General features: G+C 53.0%; 2 protein-coding genes across 8 annotated transcripts in view; one reads left to right on the top strand and one right to left on the bottom strand.

Moving 5' to 3' along the window:
- The window catches only part of TKFC (triokinase and FMN cyclase), a 22,257-nt gene extending 3,744 nt beyond the window's left edge, over nt 1-18,513 (top strand). Inside the window, exons 3-18 of one of the 2 annotated variants that reach the window (XM_023189450.2) lie at nt 1,447-1,636; nt 2,558-2,668; nt 2,746-2,927; nt 4,880-4,958; nt 5,267-5,356; nt 5,907-5,941; nt 6,020-6,104; nt 6,201-6,290; nt 7,430-7,546; nt 7,945-8,064; nt 8,225-8,362; nt 9,624-9,730; nt 9,826-9,929; nt 10,056-10,089; nt 10,202-10,291; nt 17,815-18,513. In XM_023189450.2, coding sequence (XP_023045218.1) covers nt 1,447-1,636; nt 2,558-2,668; nt 2,746-2,927; nt 4,880-4,958; nt 5,267-5,356; nt 5,907-5,941; nt 6,020-6,104; nt 6,201-6,290; nt 7,430-7,546; nt 7,945-8,064; nt 8,225-8,362; nt 9,624-9,730; nt 9,826-9,929; nt 10,056-10,089; nt 10,202-10,291; nt 17,815-17,847 — 1,605 coding nt within the window. In that variant the 3' untranslated portion in view covers nt 17,848-18,513. Of the gene's footprint in view, nt 1-1,446; nt 1,637-2,557; nt 2,669-2,745; nt 2,928-4,879; nt 4,959-5,266; nt 5,357-5,906; nt 5,942-6,019; nt 6,105-6,200; nt 6,291-7,429; nt 7,547-7,944; nt 8,065-8,224; nt 8,363-9,623; nt 9,731-9,825; nt 9,930-10,055; nt 10,090-10,201; nt 10,292-10,695; nt 11,726-17,814 lie in introns of those variants that run through there. The other variant, XM_023189449.1, reaches the window with a different exon arrangement.
- LOC111524305 (cytochrome b ascorbate-dependent protein 3) lies at nt 13,107-26,326 on the bottom strand. Of its 6 annotated transcripts, none has more exons than XM_023189451.1 (7): nt 26,187-26,326; nt 21,585-21,684; nt 20,407-20,605; nt 17,939-18,147; nt 17,140-17,294; nt 15,178-15,334; nt 13,107-14,596 (listed from the first exon to the last, which is right to left on the bottom strand). In XM_023189451.1, exons 3-7 carry the CDS (start codon nt 20,597-20,599, stop codon nt 14,573-14,575), a joined length of 738 nt encoding a protein of 245 aa, XP_023045219.1. In that variant the 5' UTR covers nt 20,600-20,605; nt 21,585-21,684; nt 26,187-26,326; the 3' UTR covers nt 13,107-14,572. The 6 variants fall into 6 exon arrangements, with proteins under 6 accessions (XP_023045219.1, XP_031792533.1, XP_023045220.1 ...); XM_031936673.1 differs by lacking the exon at nt 26,187-26,326 and adding an exon at nt 23,958-23,976; XM_023189455.1 differs by having other exon boundaries at nt 13,861-13,947.

Genomic DNA, 26,326 nt, shown 5'->3' with positions numbered 1-26,326 from the left:
CAAAAAAAAAAAAAAAAAAAAAGAAAAAGGGAGTCGCTTCCTGTGATTGAGTTTCCACTATATCACGGGCATATACTCTGTTCTAGTAAATGCCTATTTTACAGTGGAAGAATTATAGCTCCCAACAATGATGTTATCTTCCCTGAGTTCCTGCAGCTAATCAGAGGCAGAAGTGGGATTTGAACCCAAGTCCCTGTAACAGCAGAGCTCAAGCCACGCTCCATTCTGGCCCCCACGCTACTCACTTGTATCTGCACCCCGTATCCACTCAGTCAAGCCTGGCGGTGCTGCTCTGCAACCCTCCACCAGCCTGCCCACAACCCCTCCTGAGGCTGCCTGTGGCCAGCCCTCTCCTCCTTACCCCTCCTTGCTGGTCAACCATGCTTCCTGGCACCACCACACTATTCACTCATCCAGGCCTTGGCTTATGCTCCCCCTGCCTGGAAGAGCCTCCCTTTTCCCTCCCCCCATGCCTCCTGCGCCCTTTTGCCTACCCCGATCCTGCTTATCCTTCACAGAGACCTCCAGGCCCCTCAGGAGGCTGCGGCCCCGCCTCCATGCTCCCATGGTGCACGTGCACTCCTCGCGTAGCAGTGCCCACCACAGGTGGTTGTGACCTCTGCTGTGTTTCCCCTGAGGGCAGGAACAGCGTTGTTATCTCTTTTTTTATTTCTGAGATGGAGTCTCACTCTGTCACCCAGGCTGGAGTGCAGTGGCACGATGACAGCTCACTGCAGCCATGACCTCCCAGGTTCAAGCGATCCTCCCACCTCAGCGTTCCCAGTAGTGGGACTCTAGGCATGCACCACTATGCCTGGATCAGTTTTCATATTTTTTGTAGAGATGGAGTCTCATGTTGCCTAGGCCAGTCTCAAAGTCTTGGGCTCAAGCGATCTGCCTGCCTCAGCCTCCCAAAGTGCTGGGATTACAGGCATGAGCCACTGCACCTGGGCCGTTATCTCTACACACTGTCTAGCGCTGGGCCTGGCATGCCAAGAGGCTGGGGAAATGTTTGTCCCACATTGGAGCACCAGGGAGCAGCGGTGGCTGTGAAACCTGCTCAGCTCCTCCCCCAGCATTGGAGCCTCAGCCTGTGGCTTTTCTTCCTTTTGACAGAAGAAGGTGTTGGGCCCCAGTTTTATTAAAATATTTTACACTGCAGACAGCAACTCCCCCATTTTCTTTGTATTGCAGCCATTTTTTTCGAATAAATTGAAGGTATGGTGCAAGACACATCATAAATTAGGTACTGAATAGAAAGTCACACATTATTGAAAACTCACAGAAATATCCACCTAAGATGTCGCCCAACTCAAGGAAGTCCTGCGCTCCTGGAGTTCCTAGGTGGATGTGGGAGAGGGGTCTACACCACAGCAGTGTGGCTGGGCAGGATGGAGGTGTCTGTGCTGACCACATTCTGACATCCTTCTCACTCCTCCCCTGCAGACCTCCAAGAAGCTGGTGAACTCGGTGGCTGGCTGTGCTGATGACGCCCTTGCTGGCCTGGTGGCCTGCAACCCCAACCTGCAGCTCCTGCAGGGCCACCGCGTGGCCCTCCGTTCTGACCTGGACAGCCTCAAGGGCCGGGTGGCACTGCTGTCGGGTGGGGGCTCTGGCCATGAGCCTGCCCATGCTGGTGAGTACCCTGGGGTGGGGCAGGGGGTACTGGTGGAGTGGACAGGGCCTCCTGTGAGATCCTCAGTGCTGCCATGAGGTGCAGGACGGACCCCAGCCCAGAGTCAGGAACTGGGGCCGATTCCCACTTTCCCACTCCCTCCAGCTGGGATCAGGGGCCCATCATGGCCTCTCTGAATCTGTTTCTACATCTACAAAAGTATGAAGTTGGGCCGAACAATCCCTCAAGTCCTTCTAGCTCTGAGAGTCGGTGATTCCATGAATCTTCTGGACCCTCCAGGCCCAGCAGACCCACCCCCTCTTCCATGAAGGCTTCCTGACTCTTCCAGCCTAGAGCAGCACCCCTCTTCTGAATTCCCACCTGCCGTGCCCCACACGTGGAGCCAGGGACGCGAACTCTCCTTGAGGGCTGCTGGAGGGCAGGGACTAGGATGCACATCATTTGTCCCCTTCCTGTCTTCCTTCAGCAAAATCCATTCATTTGGCAAACACTCATGAGCCCATTGTGTACCTGGCATTGTACTGGGCACTAGGGATACAGCAATGAACCAGACAGGCAAGGTCCCTGCCCTTGTGGAGCTTTTATTCTACTTAGGGGAGATAGACAATAGCCAGGTAAACACGAAAGTAAATGAGATCATTTCAGAGGGTGCTGAGTGACTTAGTACAGACAGTCAAACAGGGCAGGGGAACAGTGAGTCCCTGGGGAGGGAGTTGGTGACTGCTTCAAGCTGGGAGGTCACAGACGGCCTCTCTAAGGTGCCTCCTAGGAAGGAGTCAGCCATTTGAAGACCTGGGGGATCTCTGAGCACCAAGCACACAGTAGGGCTCACCAAACCATGAACCCCAGAGCGTGGGAAGCCCCAGTGACTACAGGCGTGAGTCCCACCTGGCATGCTCACTCCAGCCCTTCCACCTCCAGGTTTCATAGGGAAGGGGATGCTGACCGGGGTCATCGCAGGAGCCGTGTTCACCTCCCCAGCAGTGGGCAGCATCCTGGCAGCCATCAGGACAGTGGCCCAGGCCGGCACAGGTAAGCCTGGCATGCAGGAGGGGCTGCGACGGGGAGGGCACAGTAAGCGCGCTGAGCCCTGCCGGCTGCTCCCGCAGTGGGGACCCTCCTCATCGTGAAGAACTACACTGGGGATCGGCTCAACTTTGGCCTGGCCCGGGAGCAGGCCCGCGCTGAAGGTATCCCAGTGGAGATGGTGGTGATCGGGGATGACAGCGCCTTCACCGTCCTGAAGAAGGCAGGCCGGCGGGGGCTGTGTGGCACGGTGCTTATACACAAGGTGGGCTTCCACCGGAGACGCAGACTGGCCAGCCCCTTTCAGCCTTCCCTTGCCTGGCAGCACCCTATAACTGGACCTTTCCAGCCCTTCCCCAAGAAGCTGCTTCTTTTTCTCCAGTGTTCCCTGATCTCAGAAGGCCCCACCATCCCCTCAGCTACCTAAGCCCAGATAGAGGCATTTTCCCAAACTTGTCCCCTTCTCCTCTCCACACCCAATCAGTTGTCCAGTTCTGGCGCTTCTACTCCCAAATGTATGTAACAGACATCCTCCTCCAACCCCGCCCTCCTGCTTTGCCTTGGTTCGGGGCTCATCTGCTCATGCCTGATGGCTGCAGCCACCTCCTCACTGGGCTCCCCTGCCTGCTTCCTGCCTTCTGGCCTTGCTCATCCATTCTTCACACTACTGCCAGAGGTGTCTTTTTAAAATGTGTATCTGGGTTGGGCGCGGTGGCTCAAGCCTGTAATCCCAGCACTTTGGGAGGCCGAGACGGGCGGATCACGAGATCAGGAGATCGAGACCGTCCCGGCTAACACGGTAAAACCCCGTCTCTACTAAAAAAAATATAAAAAACTAGCCAGGCAAGGTGGCAGGCACCTGTAGTCCCAGCTACTCGGGAGGCTGAGGCAGGAGAATGGCGTGAACCCGGGAGGCGGAGCTTGCAGTGAGCTGAGATCCAGCCACTGCACTCCAGCCCGGGCGACAGAGCCAGACTCTGTCTCAAAAAAAAATGTGTATCTGACTAGGTTCATCCACTGAAAGCCTTTTTGGGTCCTTGGAATCAACACAAGCCCTCACCCCAGCTCCCTGACTCCCCACCTTCATCTCCCATCATCCCTGCCTTCCTCTTTTTAAATTTTCTTTTATTTATTTATTTTTTGTTTATTTATCTTTTGAGTCAGAGTCTTACTCTGTTGCCCAGGTTGGAATGCAGTGGCACAATCTTGGCTCACTGTAGTCTCCGCTGCCCAGGTTTAAGCGATTCTCCTTCCTCAGCCTCCCCAGTAGCTGGGATTACAGGCGCCTGCCACCACGCCTGGCTAATTTTTGTATTTTTAGTAGAGATGGGGTTTTACCATGTTGGCCAGGCTGGTCTCAAACTCCTGACCTCAAATGATCTGCCCTCCACGGCCTCCCAAAGTGCTGGGATGACAAGTGTGAGCCACCGTACCCGGCCATCGTTGCCTTCCTCTTATGGTCCATTCACGCTATCTCCTGTACCTGCCAGGCTGTGGATCATCTCTGGCTTTGCTTATGCAGTGTCTGTGGCCTGGAAAATTCTTTCCTTGTCCAGCCTCCTTTTGGCCTGGCTAACTCCTACCATTCTGCAGAGGCCCAGCTCTGATGTCTCCCCACCTGGAAGGCTCTCCCTGATCTACATCTCCCCACTACCCTGAGCTGGCTGGCAGCCCCTCCTAGTGTAATTGTAATTACCACCTCACATAAATTTTCCATCTGTGCGTGTCTGCTTCCCTAGCCTCTCTCCAGGCTGTGAGTTCTTGAAGGTGGGGACTGTGACTTCGTTGCCTTTTTTCCTTTTCAGCATATACTAGATGCTTGGTAAAAATTGGCTGGATGGATGGATGGGTAGACGGGTAAAGTGACCCACAATAGCAAGGCTATGGGAGAGAGAACTCTGGAACTCTAGAGTTGGGAAACTGGCCACCCACTGGCTGTGTGACATTGGACAAGTCACCTCCCCTCTCTGGGTCCATTTCCCCATTTGTAAAGTCTCTTCTGACTCCAACAGACTAGAATTCTTGAAGATCTCTGGCAGGTACAATGTGAATGGCGGGAGTTTGCTCTTCTGCCCTAAATGTGATGGGCCAGGTTGACTGTGGAAATCCTAAGAGGTTCCCCCTTCCCAACAAGAAACTCACCCCCTGCCTGTCTTCTACCCCATGTGGTACAGTGATACGCGCCCCGCTGGGGCTTTTAACTCTGTGTGGCTGCAGGTGGCAGGTGCTCTGGCCGAGGCAGGTGTGGGGCTGGAGGAGATCACAAAGCAGGTGAACGTGGTCGCCAAGGCCATGGGTGAGTGCCGGCCTGGGAGTTGGGGAGGAGAGTGGGGAAGGTTGGAACAGCCCTGGGAAGAGGAGCAGGTTCCTATTGGCTGTCTAGTGGCGCTCCCCGGGTTATTTCCCAGGGGTCTAGGGAAGGTATCCCTGGGGGAGCTCCTGGGGACTGGTGGCCTTGGGTACCATGGCTGAGTGGAGAGTCCGGCAGGCTTTCTCAGAGAAGGGGGTGTCTGTGGGCAGGGCTTCTGAGATGCTGCTGCCGCCCTTCCTGATGCCCAGTGCTGAGAGTAGAACAGTCATCCCTTCATGCCTTGTTTCTCATAGGTACCCTGGGGGTGAGCTTATCCTCCTGCAGCGTCCCTGGTTCCAAACCCACCTTCGAGCTCTCAGCCGATGAGGTGGAGCTGGGCCTGGGTAAGCTTGTGGCCACCCATCCCAGCCCTGCCTGCCCCTTAGCCCTGGACTTTGCCCACCTTGTATACCCTGAGAGCCATCAACCTGGTCCTCTCCCCAGGTGGTCTTAGCATTTTTACCTGGGCATTTGAGGCCCAGCCTGGCCCAACCTGCCCGATTCCTACCTGCTTTGCCGTCTATACCCAGGGCTCTGGCCGCGTGGAGCTCTGTACGCTGCCCACCTCCTTGACTTTGCCTACCATTCCCAGGCCCTCCTGTCCCTGCCAGAATACACCCTTCTTTCAAGGGCTCTTCAAAGATCACCTGGCTGCAAAGCTTTCTGCTTCCTCCCCTGTGCTTCCACCTTGACTACCTCTAATTAAAGCTATCTCCACCACCAAGCTACGAGCTCCCAGAGAACAGAGACCATGTTTTTCATTATTCTGTCCATTTCCATCCCCGACTCCCGCCCACTTACTGTGTGAGTCCAGCACCGTGTGGGCCCTTGATAAAAACGATGAGCAAATCCCCAGGCCCTGAGTGGGTCAGCAGTGACCACATCTATCCACAGGGATCCACGGGGAAGCTGGTGTGCGCCGGATAAAGGTAAGTGGTCGCCCTGGCACAGGCCACCCTAAGGTCAAAGCCTCCCAGATGCAGCTCATTCCTGGCTCGCTGTGACAGATGGCAACTGCTGATGAGATTGTGAAACTCATGCTCGACCACATGACAGACACCACCAACGCATCCCATGTGCCTGTGCAGCCCGGTGGGTAGCCTCTCGCCCACGTCTCCCAACCCTTCCTACACCTCTGGGCAGGAGACGCCCAGAGGGTCTCACCTGGGGTGTCATGTCTACCCACAGGCTCTTCCGTTGTGATGCTGGTCAACAACCTGGGTGGCCTGTCATTCCTGGAACTGGGCATCATAGCCGATGCTGCCGTTCGCTCCCTGGGTGAGCCATGCATTGGGAAGGGGAGTCTGCAGCCCTCTCGAAAGGGCTGAGGGAGGACCTTGTGATGGCAGAGAACACGGACTGTGCATCAGATAAGCCTGAGTTAAATCATCTCTCTGAGGCCGGGCGCGGTGGCTCAAGCCTGCAATCCCAGCACTTTGGGAGGCCGAGACGGGCGGATCACAAGGTCAGGAGATCGAGACCATCCTGGCTAACACGGTGAAACCCCGTCTCTACTAAAAAATACAAAAAACTAGCCGGGCGAGGTGGCGGGCGCCTGTAGTCCCAGCTACCTGGGAGGCTGAGGCAGGAGAATGGTGTGAACCCGGAAGGCGGAGCTTGCAGTGAGCTGAGATCCAGCCACAGCACTCCAGCCTGGGTGACAGAGCGAGACTCTGTCTCAAAAAACAAAAAAGTAAATAAATACAAAAAAAAAAAATAAATCGTCTCTCTGCCACCTAATTGCCGGATACCTTGAGCCTCTGTTTGTTTTCTTTTTTTTTTTTTTTTTAGACGGAGTCTCGCTCTGTCGTCCAGGCTGGAGTGCAGTGGCTGGATCTCAGCTCACTGCAAGCTCCGCCTCCTGGGTTCACGCCATTCTCCTGCCTCAGCCTCCTGAGTAGCTGGGACTACAGGCGCCCACCACCTCGCCCGGCTAGTTTTTTTGTATTTTTTAGTAGAGATGGGGTTTCACCGTGTTCGCCAGGATGGTCTCGATCTCCTGACCTCGTGATCTGCCTGTCTCGGCCTCCCAAAGTGCTGGGATTACAGGCTTGAGCCACCGTGCCCGGCCTGTTTGTTGTCTTGTCTGCAAATTGGGGGTAATAATAATGGTACCTGCGTTATACCATTGTTGTGAGGATTAAGTGAGATTAAACATATGTAAGACACTCAACACAGCACCCAGCACCTGGCACAAACTGAGTAAATGAGACCTGTAATTATCTGCCGTGAAGTAGGGGACACCTCCAGGGAACATGGTCATTTGTGGGGTTGAGGGATGCCTGCCAGGAGGAAATCAGGCCATCCCCGTCCTGACCTCAGTGCCCCAGCTTCCAAGGTCCTTGCTTTTCTGTTGTTTTGTTTCTTTCCCTGATGCCCATTTTTCCCTTCTGGACCGCCATGCTGTGGTATTGCAGAGGGCCGCGGGGTGAAGATTGCCCGTGCCCTGGTGGGCACCTTCATGTCAGCACTGGAGATGCCTGGCATTTCTCTCACCCTCCTGCTGGTGGATGAGCCTCTCCTGAAACTGATAGGTGAGACTTGGAACCTGGGGTCACCCAAGCCAGGGCTCCTTGTAGCTGGAAGGAGCCAGGGAGACTTGGAGACTCCATCAGGGCTGACCGTGACAATCAGGGCTCTGCAGCCTGTGAAGAAGGACCTTTCTGGGCTTCTCCAGCCTTCTCCAGCTGTCACTGGTACTAGGAGGAGTTGGTATTAGGATCCTCCTCAGATAGGCCTGACCCTTTCCCCAGGGACCCTCTCTCCATACCCCTGTACACAGTAGGCACTCAGTCCATGCTTGTTGAGGTGGACTCCCTTCCTCCAGGGCTGCTGAGGGAGCCAGTCCACCAGGGCCAGGATGGGGGGTCCAAGCCCTGCTGAATCCCTGGCTGGACAGCCATGTCTAAGAGAGTTATCTTGCTGCACTTAGATGCTGAAACCACTGCAGTAGCCTGGCCTAACGTGGCCGCAGTCTCCATTACTGGGCGGAAGCGGAACCGGGTAGCCCCTGCCAAGCCCCAGGAGGCCCTTGATTCCACTGCTGTAGGAGGTACCAACTCCTGCCTCTGGGGAAGGGACAGGCTTCCCAAAGGATGCAGGGGTATGCGGTGGGGTGGGTAGGGGCCCTGGCACCCACATCTCCCACCCCAGTCAAGTGTGGTTGTGAGAAGGGCCTGGTGGGCCTATTCTTCACCATCCTCCCTTTCTAGGCTCGGCCTCGAAGCGGATGGCGCTGGTGTTGGAACGGGTGTGCAGCACCCTCCTGGGCCTGGAGGAACACCTGAATGCCCTGGACCGGGCTGCTGGTGATGGCGACTGTGGCACCACCCACAGCCGTGCGGCCAGAGGTTGGTGCCAGGGACTTTTCCAAGTTAGGTCATCCACAAAACCCTAGCCCCCCTTCCACCTGTTGCCTTTTTTTTTTTTTTTTTTTTTGAGACGGAGTCTTGCTCTGTCGCCCAGGCTGGAGTGCAGTGGCCGGATCTCAGCTCACTGCAAGCTCCGCCTCCCGGGTTTACGCCATTCTCCTGCCTCAGCCTCCTGAGTAGCTGGGACTACAGGCGCCCGCCACCTCGCCCAGCTAGTTTTTTGTATTTTTTAGTAGAGACGGGGTTTCACCGTGTTAGCCAGGATGGTCTCGATCTCCTGACCTCGTGATCCACCCGTCTCGGCCTCCCAAAGTGCTGGGATTACAGGCTTGAGCCACCGCGCCCGGCCGCCTTTTTTTTTTTTTAAGAAGGAGTCTTACTCTGTCACTGGGCTGGAGTGTGCAATGGCGTGATCTCGGCTCCCTGCAGCCTCCGTCCTGTCAGGTTCAAGCGATTCTCCTGCTTCAGTCTCCTGACTAGCTGAGATTACAGGCGTGCGCAAACACGCCTGGCTAACTTTTGTGTTTTTAGTGGAGGCAGGGTTCACTATGTTGGCCAGGCTGGTCTCTAACTCCTGACCTCAAGCCATCGCTCACCTTGGCCTCCCAAAGTGCTGGGATTACAGGCATAAGCCACTGCACCTGGCCAACAGTGACCTTCTTAACAGCACAAATGTACGAGGTTATTATCTTAGAATTAAATGAAATCCTTCACAGTGAATAACTTACAACTCAAGCAAAACTTACTCTGTTGTCCTTATTTTTCTCAGTTTACCCAGACCAGTGAAAAGCTCTTAACTGTCCAGCATCATTCATTTGAGAAAAAGGTATTTGGTGTCTGCCATGGGGCAGGCACTGCTCTCAGCTGTGGATACAGTAGTGAACAGAGCAGACAGAAATCACTGCCCTCATGGCTTATGTTCTGGATGGAAGATAGTCAACAAGATAAATCGGTAAAACAGAGGATGTTAGCACAAAGGGCTAAGGAGAAAAAACCAAGCCAGGAAGCGGAGTACACAGTGTCAGGTGGAGGGGCTTCGAGGCAGGCTTCACCTCCCCAGGCCCCTTTCGGTTATACAGTCCACCCCTCTCTAGACTGCACACTGAATGTGGAAAGGGATCTTGGGAAGCCTTCATTTCACCTCCCTGTCAGCCTTTTCCAGCCGTCATTGGTGCTGGCTGGAAGTCTGGCAGATGGCGGGAGGGTCTCTGAATTCCTCCCCGCCTCTCTGTGCCTGCAGCAATCCGGGAGTGGCTAAAGGAGGGCCCACCCCCTGCCAGCCCTGCCCAGCTGCTCTCCAAGTTGTCTGTCCTGCTCCTGGAGAAAATGGGAGGCTCATCTGGAGCGGTGGGTGCCTGGGGGCTGAAAGGCTGACAGGGAGGTGGCTGGGCCGGCTGGGGTCCAGGCCAGCACCACATGCTCAATGTTCTCATCCTCCCCAGCTCTATGGCCTGTTCCTGACTGCGGCTGCCCAGCCCCTCAAGGTCAAGACCAGCCTCCCAGCCTGGTCTGCTGCCATGGATGCCGGCCTGGAAGCCATGCAGAAGTGAGCCGGAGCCTTGTGCATCAGACCAGGGGTGGGCTGGGGGAGGTGGTTGGTGACATCTGCCCCCCGCCAGGAGTGATTCCCTTGGTTCCCTATAGTGAGCCTCTTTCATTCTCTCCCTGCTAGGTATGGAAAGGCTGCCCCAGGGGACAGGACTATGGTGTGTACTCAGGCTGTGGCCCTAGACCTTTCTCCTTTTGAGCCTGTAAGCCCTAAAGAGCACCCTCAGTTGCAGGACCTGTGCTCAGCCCCCTTTCCCTCACCTTGTCCAGCTGGATTCTCTGTGGGCAGCAGGGCAGGAGCTCCAAGCCTGGAAGAGCCCAGGAGCCGATCTGTTGCAAGTCCTGAACAAAGCAGTCAAGGTGAGTGAGGCTGGGCCCAGCCACCCAGGGAGACAGGCTTCTAGCCACCAGACTCCTGTCTCCATGTGACCCTGAGCAAGTTAATAACCTTCCTGGATCACAGTTTCCTTCTCTGTACAATGGAGATGAGCACCTCTCTCAGAAGGTGGTTATGTGGCTAAGGAAACATGTAGAGCCCCGCACACTGCCTGGGATGTGACAGGGCCTCAGTGAATGGTGACCCTTTTCCCTGCTGGAAGTAGATGAGAGGTAACTTTCCATTTGGTGACAAAGCAGAGGGTGCTGGCAGAGCCAGGGCAAGAGCGTGCAGGGCCAGGCTGCACGGCAGAGACATTCTGTCCATGGCAGGAAGGAGGAGGCCTGATGGCCTGCCCTTGAACCTGCTCCCACAACCCATCCCCCAGAGTGCTGAAGCTGCAGCAGAGGCCACCAAGAATATGGAAGCTGGAGCCGGAAGAGCCAGTTATATCAGCTCAGCACGGCTGGAGCAGCCAGACCCCGGGGCAGTGGCAGCTGCTGCCATCCTCCGGGCCATCCTGGAGGTCTTGCAGAGCTAGGGTGTGTGACTGCCTCCCTTGGCCTCAGCTCCTCTCACTGCTGTGCTGAGGTGGCCTTTGTCACTTCTTTCTGCCTTCCAACCGTCACCTTCCCCTGGCCTGGCTCCATTGGCCCACCCTCTAAGTTGAGCAGGAAATCCTCCACCAAGCTTCCAGAACTACAGACAGCACCCAGAGTGAGCTGGAGTGGGTCCCTGTGCCTCTCCAGCACGCCCTTTCCCTTTGTGAGAGGGTGGAGTCCCTGGGTCATGCCCTCCCCTGCCAGTTCTGGGCTTCAGAGATAAGGCATTTTCCTTGTGCAGCCTTTATTTGGCAATCCTATTTTGGTTTTAAGACTCCCTGTGAAATGCCTTCCGCACCTTAATCCCAATGAGCATGGAAAAGAAAGTTAATAAACTATAATACATGGAAGCAAGAAAGCCACTGCCTCCTCTGAGGGACCTTTTCCCGTGCATGTAAACAAAGGGGCCCACAGTGCTGGCTGCAGGCATCATGACCCATCTACCAGGCAGATCTTTATTACCTGAGCCCCTAAATCAGTGTCTCCTCAGCTGGGCTGCTTCCCCGAGACCCCCGACCTGTCCCTTTTCCAGTACACACACTTGATTTGTGTAAGAATGGTAGAAAGGCTTTTCTCAGCATCGAATTAACAATTCAGTGGCTCCTCGTGGGTCAAATGGGCATTTGGGACACCAGAAGGAAAATAAATCATAGTCTAAGGTTCAGTTGTAGATCAGAAAATGCAGCCAGGCTGGGCATGGTGGCTCACACCTGCAATACCAGCACTTTGGGATCCCTTACACTCAGGAGTTCAAGACCAGCCTGGGCAACATGGTGAAACCCTGGCTCTACCAAAAAATACAAAATTAGCCAGGCATGGTAGTGTGTGCCTGTAGTCCTAACTTCCTGGGAGGCTGAGTTGGGAGGATGGCTTGGGCCCAGGAGGTCGAGGCTGCAGTGAGCCATGATCATGCCACTATACTCCAGCCTGGGCAACAAAGCAAGGGGAGGGGAGGGGAGAGGAGGGCTGTGGCCAAGCCAGCCCCTAGGTCTCTTTCTAGAGCAATCGCTGATGGCACCAGGGTGAGCAGGGGCATTCTGTGCATGTGGAGACCAATAGCACATGCCTGGCACGCATGTAGGGTAGGGAGTGGTTAAAGGCACTGGCTGTTGACTCATACACATGATCTGAAATCTGGTTCTGCTTTAACCTGGTTACATGAGCTAAGGCCTATTTTTTAGCCCCTTGGGATCTGTAAAATCAGAATGGTACCCACCTCACGGGGACATGAAAGGATTCCAATGAACTGATGAAGATGAAGCCCAGCACAGTCCAAGTGCTCACTCACTGGGAGTTATCACAAGGGTTGGGCCCCCAGCCCCTCCCAGGTCATCTGCTCCACCACTAGCTGGCAGGAAACAGCCTCCTGCACCCGCCAACCCCTGTCACCTACTTCGCCCAAATTGGCTGTAGGCTCCCCCAGTGCCTGGGCTTCTCTACCCAGGGTCCTGTCTGTTGGCTGCACCATATGTCCCCGATCACAAGGCATCCTGCACAGGGGTGTGTGCCCAGCAGCTGCAAAGGAGGCTGGCCTCAGACAGTGGCATGTGGATCCCAGCTCTGTCACTTCCTGGCTGGGTGACCTCAACCTAGTCACTTAACCTTTTTGAGTCTTGTTTTCTCAGATTATGAAATAGGAAAAATTTCCTTCCTCGCAAGATAAGCAAGTGCCATTAGCAATTAAGGACATCCGCACATAAATGAGCTGCATGTGAATCCACACATGCCATTCCATGAAGACAGAGGATCATGTGGATCTCTGGTGCCTTCCGGTTGGCCCCTCCCTAGGTCTGTGAGGGTCAGACCTGTCCTGAGGCTTTTACACATTGGCCCAGAACTCATTTAACCACAGCATCATTTCATCAGAGGGCTGTTATTAGAGATTGAATGTTTGTGTCCCCCCGCACTTTCCTGTGTTGAAAGGCTCACCCCGACTATGGTAGTGTTAGGACATGGGGCCTTTGGGAGGTGGTTGGGTTATGAGGGTGGAGCCGCAGAGAGCTCTCACGCCCTTTCCACCATGTGAAGTTATGGTGAGAAGACGGTCTCTGAGGAAGTTGGCCCCTGCCACACACCACATTTGCCAGTGCCTTGATCTTGGATGTCTATAGCCTACAGAACTGAGAGAGAGAAACGCTTGTTGTTTAAGTCACCCAGGCTATTATATTTTTGTTATAGCAGCCTGAACAAAGACAGCTTGATTCTTAACATATTTAATGAAACTCGGGCTTCATAAACCAGTGAAATGCCTACCCCTATGGTGACAGGGAGCTGGTCATGGGACCTAGGTGCCCGGAGGACGTCCCAGTGGCTTTGAAGGCTCCAGCCAATCAAGACGTTCAATATTAGCCCTTCTGCCAACATCTGGCAATGTGAGGCTGGGGCGGACAGTTGGCCTGATGTTGCCAGGAGTAGGATGCTGATGCTGCCAGAGAGTAGGTGGGCTCCACACCCCAGGCTTCTCACTTGCCTACTAAGCACAGCAGTCTGGAGCTTGGGACCTGGCAGTGCGTCTTTGGAGAAGGCAAAAAAGCCACAGCAGCAACACTTAGGAGAGGAGCAAGACCCTTCGCCCTCCCCACTGTATTTCCTCCTCTGAAGAAGAAAAATAGCTCAAGCTCTAACATGGCACAGAACACTGGGTTGGGCTAGGCAAGCAGCCATGATGGGGGCAGGTGAAGCAATGTGGGTCTCAGCAAGGAACCCCTCTGAAGGTGGCAGTGGCTCCCAGGGCTGCTGCACACAGGACACAACTTTGGCATCAATTGCATGGTGAGCTGCAGAGTGATCAGAGGGGCTGGGGCCCTGCCAAGAGAGCAAGGCCAGATCTGCCCAGCAGGAGGAAGGAAGGCCCTGATCCAGCAAGGGGAAGTAAAGGAAGTCTACAGCCACCTCTGTTACTCATCGCTACTGGGACATCTGGGGACAGGCTCTTTTCTTGGGAGAGCAGGTTACCAGGATTCGTAGGGCTGCCTGCCGGTGACAGGCACATAAGTCACAGGGAAAGGCCGGGATCCAGGCCTCAGCTGTAGCAGCAGCTGGAAGAGGTGGAGCCGCATGGTCACAATACACGCAGACACAGAGCAGCAGTACGAAACAGAACAGCTCAGAGCAGTCAGCTCCTCAGCAGAAGCTGTGTGGGCCACCACTCCCCGCTTCTGCAATCACCCCATGATGTCTCCACCCCACCTCACATCCAGACGGGGCTGGATGGCAGAGCAGATGAAGCCTGCTCTGTGGCGGGGCAGCCTAACTGAAATGCACGCCTTTAGGGGGAAGCGGACAGATACCTCACCTCCCTCATGGTTCACATCGTGGACTGCACTTGAGTCCCAGCTCTTCACCACATCCCTAGGAGTCTTAAGAGGAAATCAGTCTGATTTTTTCAGACAGGAGCAGCAAGAGTGGCCAGAGCAAGGAGGACCTCGTGTGAATGGAGGACCTTGAGGCTGACGCAAGGAGTACAGAAGCCAAAGCCACCAAGAAAAGCAGACAGGCAGCAAGCGGCTGGAGAAGACGGGCCCAGTACCCAGGCAAGAAGTTTGGGCCCAGCATTCGAAGAAAGTTGCCTGCTGAAACCAGCTGGGAGCCCTGGGAAGAGCAGAGCTTCTGGGGAACACAGGCTGTGCCACCAGGAGCTCCTGGGAGCCCCTTCCTGCTGCTTCACTCCCCATCATGCAGCAGGGGCTGGAAAGACAGGCAGATGCCAAGGAGTTAATGACATGATGCAGGAGTCACACCAGGCCCAAGCTATTCAGAGAGACCCCCCAACCTGCAGGGTGGTCCCCACCCAAGCCACCAAATCCCTCAGGGAAGCCCCAAAGTCCCTGAGCCTGGTACACAGCCCATCTCCCTACATCCCATCAAGACCTGCTCTGAGCACTCAGCTGGTCACCACGTACCCATCCCACTAGACTAGCCCCCAGGCTGGTAAAGGAGAACATACACATCCTTGTCACACCCTTGTCATAGGCAAGCCCTTCCTTGGGGAAGAAGATAAGGCCACACTTCACCCCACAGAACCACAGTAATTTGGGGGGAAATTCTGTCGCCCAATGGACAGATGCTGGGGAGTCCCAGCATTTCGCTGGGATGCGCTGGTTTGGAACCAGTGCTCCCCATCAGCCACCCTAACTCCACCCTCAAGTTACTTAGTTTCCCACTGTGCCACAGGGTTAGTCTTCTTGTCAAGGCCCCAGTCTTTTGTGGGAGATCCTTCTCTAGACCTGGCCCTGTCTCACCCTGGAATGTGGGACTGGAACCCATACCTGTCTGTCGGTCAAGATCCCTGGCTCTGGGCGCTTCCAAGATGAAGCCAGAAGGATGTAGAGCACCAGCAGCCCGAAGGCCACCACCAGCATCCCGGTGCTGTTGGCAAAGACCGCCTCACTGGGCAGGCTGTTGTATGGCCTCGTGGTGTTCTTCCTGAAGATGACAAAACAATGTGAGCCCTCGAGAGATTTTTCCACCTATTTTTGTCTAGTGGGAGACTCGATGTCACTAAGAGAGGGTGAGAAAACCTTCCCAGAGCCACATGTGATCTAGAATTTTAACACCCTTTCTAAGTCCCTGCAAATATTTGATAATGAGCCAGGCACAGTGGCTCACTCTTGTAATCCCAGCACTTTGGGAGGCCAAGGCATGAGGATTGCTTTACCCCAGGAGTTCCAGACTAGCCTGTGCAACATTGCAACATAGTGAGATCCTGTCTCTACAAAAATAAAGCTTAGCTGGGTGAGGTGGTCCATGCCTGTAGTCCTAGCTTACTTAGGAGACTAAATTGGGAAGATCACTTGAGTGCAGAAGTTTGATGCTGCAGTAAGCTATGATGACACCGAGATGCTATCTCTTGGTAGGGGGGATAAAAGGAGAGAGAGAGGGTCTTCCTACGTTGCCCAGGCTGGACTCCTTCCACCTCAGCCTCACTAGTAGCTGGGACTACAGGTGCATGTCACTGCACCCAGCTGTAATAATCCTTTTACCCATGAAACTGAAGCTCAGAGCAATGAAATTAACTTGCCCAAAGTTGCATAATTAGTAAATGGCACAGCCAAGATCGAAACCACAGTCTGACCTTAAGTCCTAGTTGCTTTTCACTATACCCCACTGCCTCAAAAAAATGGACAGTAGTGGTCAGGCATGCAAGGCTCAGACTGCCTAACCCGAGTCTCAGCTCTGCCACTTACTGGCTGTGTGCTGTTGGGTAAGTTTACGTAACCCCTCTGTTCCCTCATTTGTTTTGTTTTGTTTTGTTTTGTTTTTTCCTTTTTACCTGAACAGTCCTATTGCAGAATCTGTTCCCTCAATTGAAAATAGCAATGATGAGGCCGGGCGCGGTGGCTCAAGCCTGTAATCCCAGCACTTTGGGAGGCCGAGACGGGCGGATCACAAGGTCAGGAGATCGAGACCATCCTGGCTAACACGGTGAAACCCCGTCTCTACTAAAAATACAAAAAACTAGCCGGGCGAGGTGGCGGCGCCTGTAGTCCCAACTACTCGGGAGGCTGAGGCAGGAGAATGGCGTGAACCCGGGAGGCGGAGCTTGCAGTGAGCTGAGATCCGGCCACTGCACTCCAGCCTGGGTGAGAGAGCGAGACTCGGTCTCAAAAAAAAAAAGAAAATAGCAATGATGGCATTACAGGCACGGTGGTTCACGCCTGTAATCCCAGCACTTTGGGAGGCTGAGGCGGGCGGATCACGAGGTCAGGAGTTTGAGACCAGCCTGCCCAGCATGGTGAAACCCTGTCTCTACTAAAAATACAAAAAGTTAGCCGGGCATGGTGGCACGCTCTTGTAGACCCAGCTACTTGGGAGGCTGAGGCAGGAGAATTGCTTGAACCTGGCAGGTGGAGGTTGCAGTGAGCCAAGATTGTGCCACTGCGCTCCAGCCTGGGCGACAGAGCGAGACTCCGTCTCAAAAAAAAAAAAAAAAGAAAATAGCAATGACAACAATACCAATGATGTAGGGTGATTGACAGGATTGAATGTAAGGTGCTTAGGACAGTTTCTGACACACAGCAGGTGCTAAATCAAACTGATGCTCAATAAATATCTGCTGACTTACCGATTTCAACCTAAAGAAAGATCAATTCTGTTATGTTCCAGATCAGGAATGGGCCCAACCCCAAAAGCTCTCCTCCCTTGGGTGAATCCTGTGATCACAGGGTGTATCTTTTGAAGACCCTATTCCCTCCTCTTCACCTTAGAGTTGGGGACCCCACTGCACTCACAAACTGAAGAAAAGCTTCTCATTAATGCCGGAAATGACGGATGCGATGGACAGAGAGAGGATGGCGGCTCCAAAAAAGACGTGGATGGGTTTCAGGAGGCTGCGCAGCCACATGGACGCCCAGGGCAGGAGGAAGACAGCAAAGCCCAGGCACCACTGTGGACAAAAGGGAGGACGCACCCAACTGTGTTGTGTGTGACCAAAGTACAACCCACTCCAGCAGCGCCTCCTCCCCATCTCTACTCCCTGGATCTTCTTTCACAACTCAGACCCTCCCACCAGGCATTGCCCACCACCATGCTAGCTTCCTCAATGTGGCCTATTACCCAAGCAACAGCAACAGTAAATGACATGTTTAGCTACTATCCCACTCCTAGCAAACCTAACCACCTTGTTTGTCTCTGCTTCCTTCCAGTCCTTGCTCATAAAACTCCTCACTTGCACAGGCCTGAGATCAGAATATGGGAAGCACTTCTAGAATTCTTTTGGTTCACAGAGGTGGGAGTGGGGAAAGTGGAAGCCAGATGGCTGATTAGAGTCAGCATGGTACGTGCCATGACAAAGTTAGCAGAGAGGGCTCTGGGACAAGAGACGGGCAATGGGAGGGATAAAAGGAACAGAGTAAGTTGAGGCCACTGACCTCCCACAGCCCTTGAATAAACTGTCAATTCCACAGGATACAACCTCCAAGGTTCTCTCCAAGCAGTGAGCAGAAGGAATATTTGGTGCTCATGCAAGTGAACCCCCAACCAGAGCTCACGGCTCTGGGAACCTCGAGGAGAAGCGCAGAGAGAACCCACCTGGCAGGCGAAGAGGAAGACAGCAGTGATGCCCAGCCAGCTGTGCAGGGAGTAGAGGTTGGCAATCCTTCCATGGTTGTGAAACGTAAAGACAGCAACCAGCCCCACAACAGTGAGGATGAAAGCTATCAGGTGCAGCGCTGCATGGAGGAGTTTCCAGGGCAGTCTGGGCCCCACCCACGACTGAGGCAGGCGGTACACCAGTGACGCTGCAGGAGAGGGCAGTCCCAGGGCTCAGCATCCAGGAGAGGGCAGTCCCAGGGCTCAGCCTCTCCCCTCATGCTCACCCAGACATCAGGGAATAACCCTGATAGGATCCTACACGGTTTCCCAACAAGAGAACAGGAAATGCTAGGGCACTGGTATCAACTCCTTGGCATCTTTTATCCTCCCGTAATTTGTGGGATAACAGTCAGCCATGAAGGGAGGAGAGAAGGGCCAGTTAAAAAGGGAGGAGGGGTCGGGCAAGGTGGCTCATGCCCGTAATTCCAGCACTTTTTGGGAAGCCAAGGTGGGAGGACTGCTTGAGACCAGGAGTTTGAGGTTACGGTGAGCTATGATCATGCCACTGCGATCTAGCCTGGGCCACAGAGAGAAATAAATAAATAGATTCAAATTAAAAAGGGAGGAGGGCTGGGCACAGGGGCTCATGTCAGCACTTTGGGAGGCGAGAAGTTCAAGACCAGCCTGGGCAACACAGCAAGATCCTGTCTCCACAAAAAAATAAAAATAAAAATAAATTACCCCGGCGTGGTGGTACATGCCTGTACTCTCAGCTACTTGGGGGGCTGAGGTGGGAGGATCACTTGAGCCCAACAGTTCAAGGCTGCAGCAAGCTATGATCATCCCACTGCACTCTAGCCTGAAAAAGAGGGAAACCCTGTCTCCTAAAAAAAAAAAAAAAAAAGTGGAGGGGAGAAGCAGGTTTCTTAGACCTCTCATTCTATTTTTACAATAATAAATTCAGCTTGTTTGCGGTTTCTAGGCTAAAAAGCATTGTGACAATCATTATTTCATCAAACTGAATTGTCACAACTGAGGTTGGCTGTCAAGAATACAGGTACTAAGGTCAGGCAACATAGGTCCAAATCCAGGCTCTGCCTCTTAGCTGTTTGGCCTCTCCTCTCTAACTCTCAATTTCCTCATCTGTAAAAGGAACATAACAGAGCCCACCTCACAAACTTATAAGAACAAAATGGGATGATATATGTGAACTGCACATGATAAGCTGCTATCATCAATGGCATTGTATTGCCATTTTGCAAGTGGGGAAAATGAGGCTCACTGGGGCCCCAAGGCATAGATTTGAAAGCATGGGACAAAGATTACAAAGATGGATCCCAGGCTGGGCATGGTGGCTCACGCCTGTAATCCCAGCACTTTGGGAGGCAGAGGCGGGTGGATCACCTGAGGTCAGGAGTTGGAGACCAGCCTAACCAACATGGTGAAACCCCATCTCTACTAAAAAATACAAAAATTAGCTGGGCATGATGGCAGGCACCTGTAATCCCAGCTACTTGGGAGACTGAGGCAGGAGAATAGCCTGAACCCAGGAGGCAGAGGTTGCAGTGAGCCAAGATCGCACCATTGCACTCCAGCCTGGGTGACAAGAGCAAAACTCCATCAAAAAAAAAAAAAAAAAAAAAAAAGATCCCGGAAAAGCAAGCAAGTTCCTCATTCGGTGGCCTGACTAAACCATGAGAGGCTTCAATCTCCTTTTCTCTAGAGCTGGTTAAAAACTACAGCTCAGGTCGGGCGTGGTGGCTCACGCCTGTAATTCCAGCACTTTGGGAGGCTGAGGTGGGTGGATCTCCTGACGCGAGGTCAGGAGATCGAGACCATCCTGGCTAACACGGTGAAACCCCGTCTCTACTAAAAATACAAAAAAATTAGCCAGGCGTGGTGGCGGGCACCTGTAGTCCCAGCTACTCGGGAAGCTGAAGCAGGAGAATGGCGTGAACCCAGGAGGTGGAGCTTGCAGTGAGCCGAGATCACGCCACTGCACTCCAGCCTGGGCAACAGAGTGAGACTCTGTCTCAAAAAAAAAAAAACACTACAGCTCAAAGGCCAAATCCAGCTCGCTACCTATGTTTGCAAATAAAGCTTTATGGGAACACATGAGCCACACTAGTGTTTATCTGTTGTCTATGGCTGCTCTCACAATACAGTGGCAGAGCTGAGTACCTGCAACACAGATTCTATGTCTTGCAAAACTGAAATATTTATCTGACCCTCTACAGAAAGTTTGCCAACTCCTGCCCTAGAGTATCTGTGAAGCCATCCTTCTGAGATGCCCCCAGTCTTAATCCCTTCCTCCCCCAAATGACAGCTGGGCCCAGAGACAGCCCAACCCACCCTACCCACATGGCCCCAAACCCAACATTAACAAAGGCCAGCCTTGGAGAGGGAAAGTGCAGCTTTGTCCAGTCTGGGCCCTATCCCGCCTCCCTTCCTGACCTCTTACTCACCACCTCCGTAGAATACCACCATGCCAGCAACCATAAGCACCGGGTGCCAGTTGAACATGTAGATACTGCCATTCCAGGCAAAGCCACCACGCCAGTACTGCATCCAGTAGATAGTGAAGAGGATGCACATGGAGCCCAGGGACCCCAGCAGCAGGCAGGACAGGTAGAACCATCCCGATGCCATTCTGATCATGCACTCCTGGAAGAAGGAGAAGTCACAAGTCTCCACTGGCTCAGGTGCACTCAGTTCTCTGGCTAAAGGAGGTAACACTGATTTCGCTCTTGACCTGTGGGACGGAATCTTTTTGCTTCAGTTCCCTTGCATCAGCCTGGGCGCCACCCCCCCGAGGCCTCAATGTCTGGCTGGGCCTGATCTTCAGTCACAATGACTGAGGCCCCACCCCAGCACCTGGCAGTGCCAAGCCCCAAGACCCAGATGCCAAGCCCCAAGACCCAGAGTCCTGGGATTGCTCTCCCCTCACAGGACCAGAAGGTAAAGAATTACCACCCCACACCCCCCCAGGAAAAAAGGGACAGGAATCAAAATCCAGGCTAAATCACGCAAATGCCCAGGCCTTGGGTTCTAACATAAGAAGGCAAAAATTACAATCTGAAAAGAGCAAACATCCCACTATTACACTAGACAGGAAGAAGTCAGAAAAGTTCTTCCCCAGAGAGTGAGCTCTACAGGGCTAATCTTCACTGGAGAGGTAACCAGGCCTTCACTCCACTGCCCACACGCCACACCTTGTACCAGCTGATGCCCCTCAGCTGTCTCCAGCCCTGAGACTTCTGCTTTCTCTTCCTCTGGGGAAAGTCCAGAGAAGAAAAGAGGAAGCAACAACTCATGGTCCAGAAAGCAAGAGATTTATTTTGAGATTTCCGCAAGTCCTTGATAAACCCAGAAACCAACTCTGGTTTCAGGCATGGCAAATGCTTAAAGCCCTGAGCAGCTGCTCTTAAACCCTAGACAAGTGGGCAAAGCCGCAGGACTGGCCCTGCTTTCAGCTAATATGTAGGCAGCACAGGCCCAGGCATCAAGGTAGTCACCCTGTCCCATGGACTCACACCAAGAAGGCAACAATGTGGCTTCCTGCATTGAGGCCCCTCACTCAGAACCAGCCAACAGAGAGAAGAAATAGCCAATAGCCCCCATAGTAAAACACTTGACTGCTCACCTTTAGCCCCAAAGATAGGCTCAGAGAACTGGCCTGGGCTCCAATCCCTGCGAAATGGGCACCTTGAGCAAATCGCTTAACATTTATTTGCAGGACTCACCTGCAAGAAAGACATGGCAAAAAGAATACTTGAACAGTAAGAATAACGAACACCAGCTACGAGCGCCAGAGCCTCACACACAAGACCCCATTTATTCCTCTTAACCCTGGGAGGCATATTATCCATGAGGAAACTAAGGCTGAGAGAGAAAAGTAATTAGTATGTGGACCCAGTGAGTGGGTGGGGAGTTCCAAATCCTGTATGTTTAGCTTCAAGGCCCACGCACTTCCTTGACCACAGGTTGGCAGATCAAGTGAGAAAATGAATGTAGCACATTGTAGAAGTCAAGTATTAGAATTCTTGGCTGGGCGCAATGGCTTATGCCTGTAATCCTGCACTTTGGGAGGCTGAGGCAGGTGGATCACCTGAGGTCAGGAGTTCGAGACCAGACTGATCAACAGGGTGAAACCCCATCTCTACTAAAAATACAAAATTAGCTGGGCGTGGTCGTGGGCACCTGTAATCCCAGCTACTCAGGAGGCCGAGGCAGAAGAATTGCTTGAACTAGGTAGGCAGAGGTTGCAATGAGCTGAGATTGCGCCCATTGCACTCCAGCCTGAGCAACAAGAGTGAAACTTCATCTCAATAAATAAATAAATAAATAAACAAATAGGCTGCATGCAGTGGCTCACACCTGTAATCCTAGCACTTTGGGAGGCCGAAGTGGGCAGATCATGAGGTCAAGAGATCAAGACCATCCTGGCCAACATGGTGAACCCCGACACCCATCTCTACTAAAACTAAAAAATTAGCTGGGCGTGGTGGCACATGTAGTCTCAGCTACTCAGGAGGCTGAGGCCAGAAAATCACTTGAACCCAGCAGGCGGAGGTTGCAGTGAGCCACGATCATGTCACTGCACTCCAGCCTGGCGACCGAGCAAGACTCTGTCTAAAAAAAAAAAAAATAGAATTATTAGTCATTGCTGCCATGCACTTCATCCTAACTACTAACAAAAACATGCAACTCATGTTCCTTGTGCCTCCCCAGGCCTCTCAGTGGCCCTCAGTCATGCCATACCAACTCTCCCCATGCTAGGGGTCCACCTACTTAGGTGAAAATGCTGGACTTCACAAGGTGACCCAACTTGGCAGTAATCTCTGAGAAAGGAAGGTCTAGCCAGGCACAGTGGCTCAAGCCTGTAAACCCAGCACTTTGGGAGGCTGATGCGGGCGGATCACCTGAGGTCAGGAGTTCAACACCAGCCTGGCCAACATGGTGAAACCGTGTCTCTATTAAAAATGCAAAAATATGCTGGGTGTGGTGGCGCTCACCTGTAATTCCAGCTACTAGGGAGGCTGAGGCAAGAGAATTGCTTGAACCCTGGAGGTGGAGGTTGCAGTGAGCCGAGATCATGCCACTGCTCTCCAGCCTGGGGGACAGAGCGAGACTGTCTCAAAAAAAAAAAAAGAAAGTCCAAGGACTGGGGGAAAAGCTTCCATGAAGCTGGCAGGAGAAAATCATGCCACCAGCTTCCTAGAAGCTTTGTGACTCAACTACTTAACTCAGAGATTTACTACCCAGCCTTAGAACTGCCTCTTCGGCCGGGCACAGTGGCTCAAGCCTGTAATCCTAGCACTTTGGGAGGCCGAGACGGGTGGATCACGAGGTCAGGAGATTGAGACTATCCTGGCTAACATGGTGAAACCCCGTCTCTACTAAAAAATACAAAAAACTAGCCGGGCGAGGTGGCGGGCGCCTGTAATCCCAGCTACTCGGGAGGCTGAGGCAGGAGAATGGCGTGAACCCGGGAGGCGGAGCTTGCAATGAGCTGAGATCCGGCCACTGCACTCCAGCCCGGCGACAGAGCGAGACTCCGTTTCAAAAAAAAAAAAAAAAAAGAACTGCCTCTTCAATTCCTCCAAGGGCAGAGGACATTTCAGGTCACCAGATGTTCACCTAAAACACTGTCCATCCCTCAATGAAATATAACAGATCTTGATCAGCAGGCTCACTCATCTGACAGTATCTACTTCCACAACTGTTTTTTTTTTTCTTTGTAAAAGTAAAAAGTAAATGTAGTCCAAAAGGATCTGAAGCCATACCCTAGAAGAGGTCCTGGTTTACTGCTCTGTGACAGACTTAGAATAGACCCTGGGCACACCTTCCTGACAGAGAGCTGCAGAGTTATATTGCCCTGCTCATAATACACAGATAAGCCCTCCTACTTCCTGAAATAGAGCAAAACAGGAGAAAAGGAAGAATGCAGTAAAGGACCAGCAGTGATTCATGCCTGTAATCCCAGCACTTTGGGAGGCCAAGGCAGGTAGATTACCTAAAGTCAGGAGTTCGAGACGAGCCTGGCCAGCATGGTGAAACCCGTCTCTATTAAAAATACAAAAATTAGCCTGGCACGGTGGCATGCGCCTGTAATCCAAGGTACACAGGAAGCTGAAGCACAAGAATTGCTTGAACCCAGGAGGCAGAGGTTGTAGTGAGCCAAGATCACGCCACTGCACTGCAGCCTGTGCAACAGAGATAGACTCTGTGTCTATAAATAAATAAATACCCAGGAGTTCCAGACCAGCCTGAGCAACAGTGAGCCCTTATCTCTACAAAAAAAAAAAAAAAATTAGCTGGGTGTGGTGGCATGTGCCTGTAGTCTCAGCTACTCAGGAGGCTGAGGTGGGAGGATGGCTTGAGCCCAGGAGAAGGCTGAAGTGAGCTGAGATCACACCACTGCACTCTAGCCTGGGCGACAGAGCTAGCCTGTCTCAAAAAACAAAGGAAACCAGTGAAAACTGCAACGCAAATGCTTGAAAATATCCTCTCATTTGTTCTAAGAGGGCAGGCTGGGCTGTGATCCCAGGGTGCGCTCACCATGGTTCGGCCTCCTGTTGTGCCCTCACTTTGCAGAGTCCCATTCTAAGGGAGCAGTGAGCAAGCTCTTCTGTAAAGGTCCAGGTAGTAAATATTCTAGGCTTTGTAGAGCACATGGTCTCTGTCACAACTATGTCATCAACTCTGCCCGTGCAAGAGCAGCCACATAAACATCTTAACAAATGAGCACCACGGCTGTGTTCCAGTAATATTTATTTATGGACTCCGAAGTCTGAGTTTCACATAATTTTCATGCCACAAAATATTATTAATTTCTTGCGAAAAAGGATTCTCCTGGCTGAGCTAAAACAGGTCAGGTCCAGGGGTAAGAAAAGGTAGTTCCCGGCCGGGGGCTGTGGCTCCACGCCTATAATCCCAGCACTTTGGGAGGCCGAGGCGGGCAGATCACGAGGTCAGGAGATCGAGACCATCCTGGCCGACAGGGTGAAACCCCGTCTGTACTAAAAATACAAAAAATTAGCCGGGCATGGTGATGGGCGCCTGTAGTTCCAGATACTTGGGAGGATGACACAGGAGAACGATGTGAACCCGGGAGACGGAGCTTGCAGTGAGCCAAGATTGAGCCACTGCACTCCAGCCTGGGCAATAGAGCAAGACTCTGTCTCAAAAAAAAAAAAAAGAAAAGAAAAGAAATGCTAGTTCCCATCCAGCCCTTAGTCTTTGAAAAAGGCTCTACTCAGGCTGGGCGCGGTGGCTCATGCCTGTAATCCCAGCACTTTGGGAGGCCCAGGCGGGCGGATCACCTGAGGTCAGGAGTTCAAGAGCAGCCTGGCCAACAAGGGGAAACCCTGTCTCTACTAAAAATACAAAATTTAGCCGGGCGCGGTAGCGGGCGCCTGTAATTCCAGCTATTTAGGAGGCTGAGGCAGGGGAATCGCTTGAACCCGGGAGGCGGAGGTTGCAGTGAGCCGAGATCATGCCACCGCATTCCAGCCTGGGCGACAGAGTGAGATTCCGTCTCCGAAAAAAAGAAAGAAAAAGGCTGTACTCCAGACTCTTGCAGTGTTACTTTTATAATTTAGAACCACAAATAAATAAAGGGATAGAAAATCAGTTTGCTGCTCTCCTTCCCCGATGGACTGGGGTACTTCAAGAATCTTGAGGACCACCAGACTTAGGATATAAGTCCGAAACCCTCATCTTACAAATCAAAAACACTGTGACACTGGGGCCCAAAACGAGAAAATGACTTTGCCAAGGTAAGTGGCAGGGCTGGTACAGGAATTCGGGTCCACTCCCTCTCAGCTCTGAGGATTCCTTATTCTCAAAGGTAGCTTCTGTTAAAGGCGGAACATCAGGAGTGAGGGGCTCAATATTCCATTACAGACCCGGACTTCGGCCTGTGCCTAGGTCCGGCTCAGGTGACCAAAGAACCGTTCCAGGCGCCCGAGGAGTGATCCCTGACTCCTCTGCTGGGTGCTCATGCCAGCTAACAATGGGTGAAAATTGGGGCGAGGAGCTCCAGCTGCTTTCTGCGCCCTCTGAAGAGCTTTCGTGCCTTTATAGCCACCACGTTGGAAAGAAGAGCGCGGAGAAAGGTGCCCACTTTCTAAAAGAGAAAATTGAGACCGAGCAAGGGGGTCGCGACAGTGCGAAGCGAGACAGCAGCGGAGCCAGCATTCGAACCCAGGTCCCTGAACTCCCAGCCCGGGATCTTTCTCACCCCTAACCACAGTGGGACGAAGTGGGGCCGGAATCTCCGGAACCCGCCTCTCGCTACCAGGCGCTGGAGCTGCAGCTCCCGAGGTTCTTAGGAGACGCAGAAGACACTGCCCCGAATGCCTACAGCCGGCTGGCGCTGGC

This window comes from Piliocolobus tephrosceles, chromosome 13 (genome assembly GCF_002776525.5).
Source record: "Piliocolobus tephrosceles isolate RC106 chromosome 13, ASM277652v3, whole genome shotgun sequence".
NCBI lineage: Eukaryota > Metazoa > Chordata > Mammalia > Primates > Cercopithecidae > Piliocolobus > Piliocolobus tephrosceles.
Note: the sequence above shows the minus strand (reverse complement) of the source record. Positions and strands in the feature narration are given on the sequence as shown.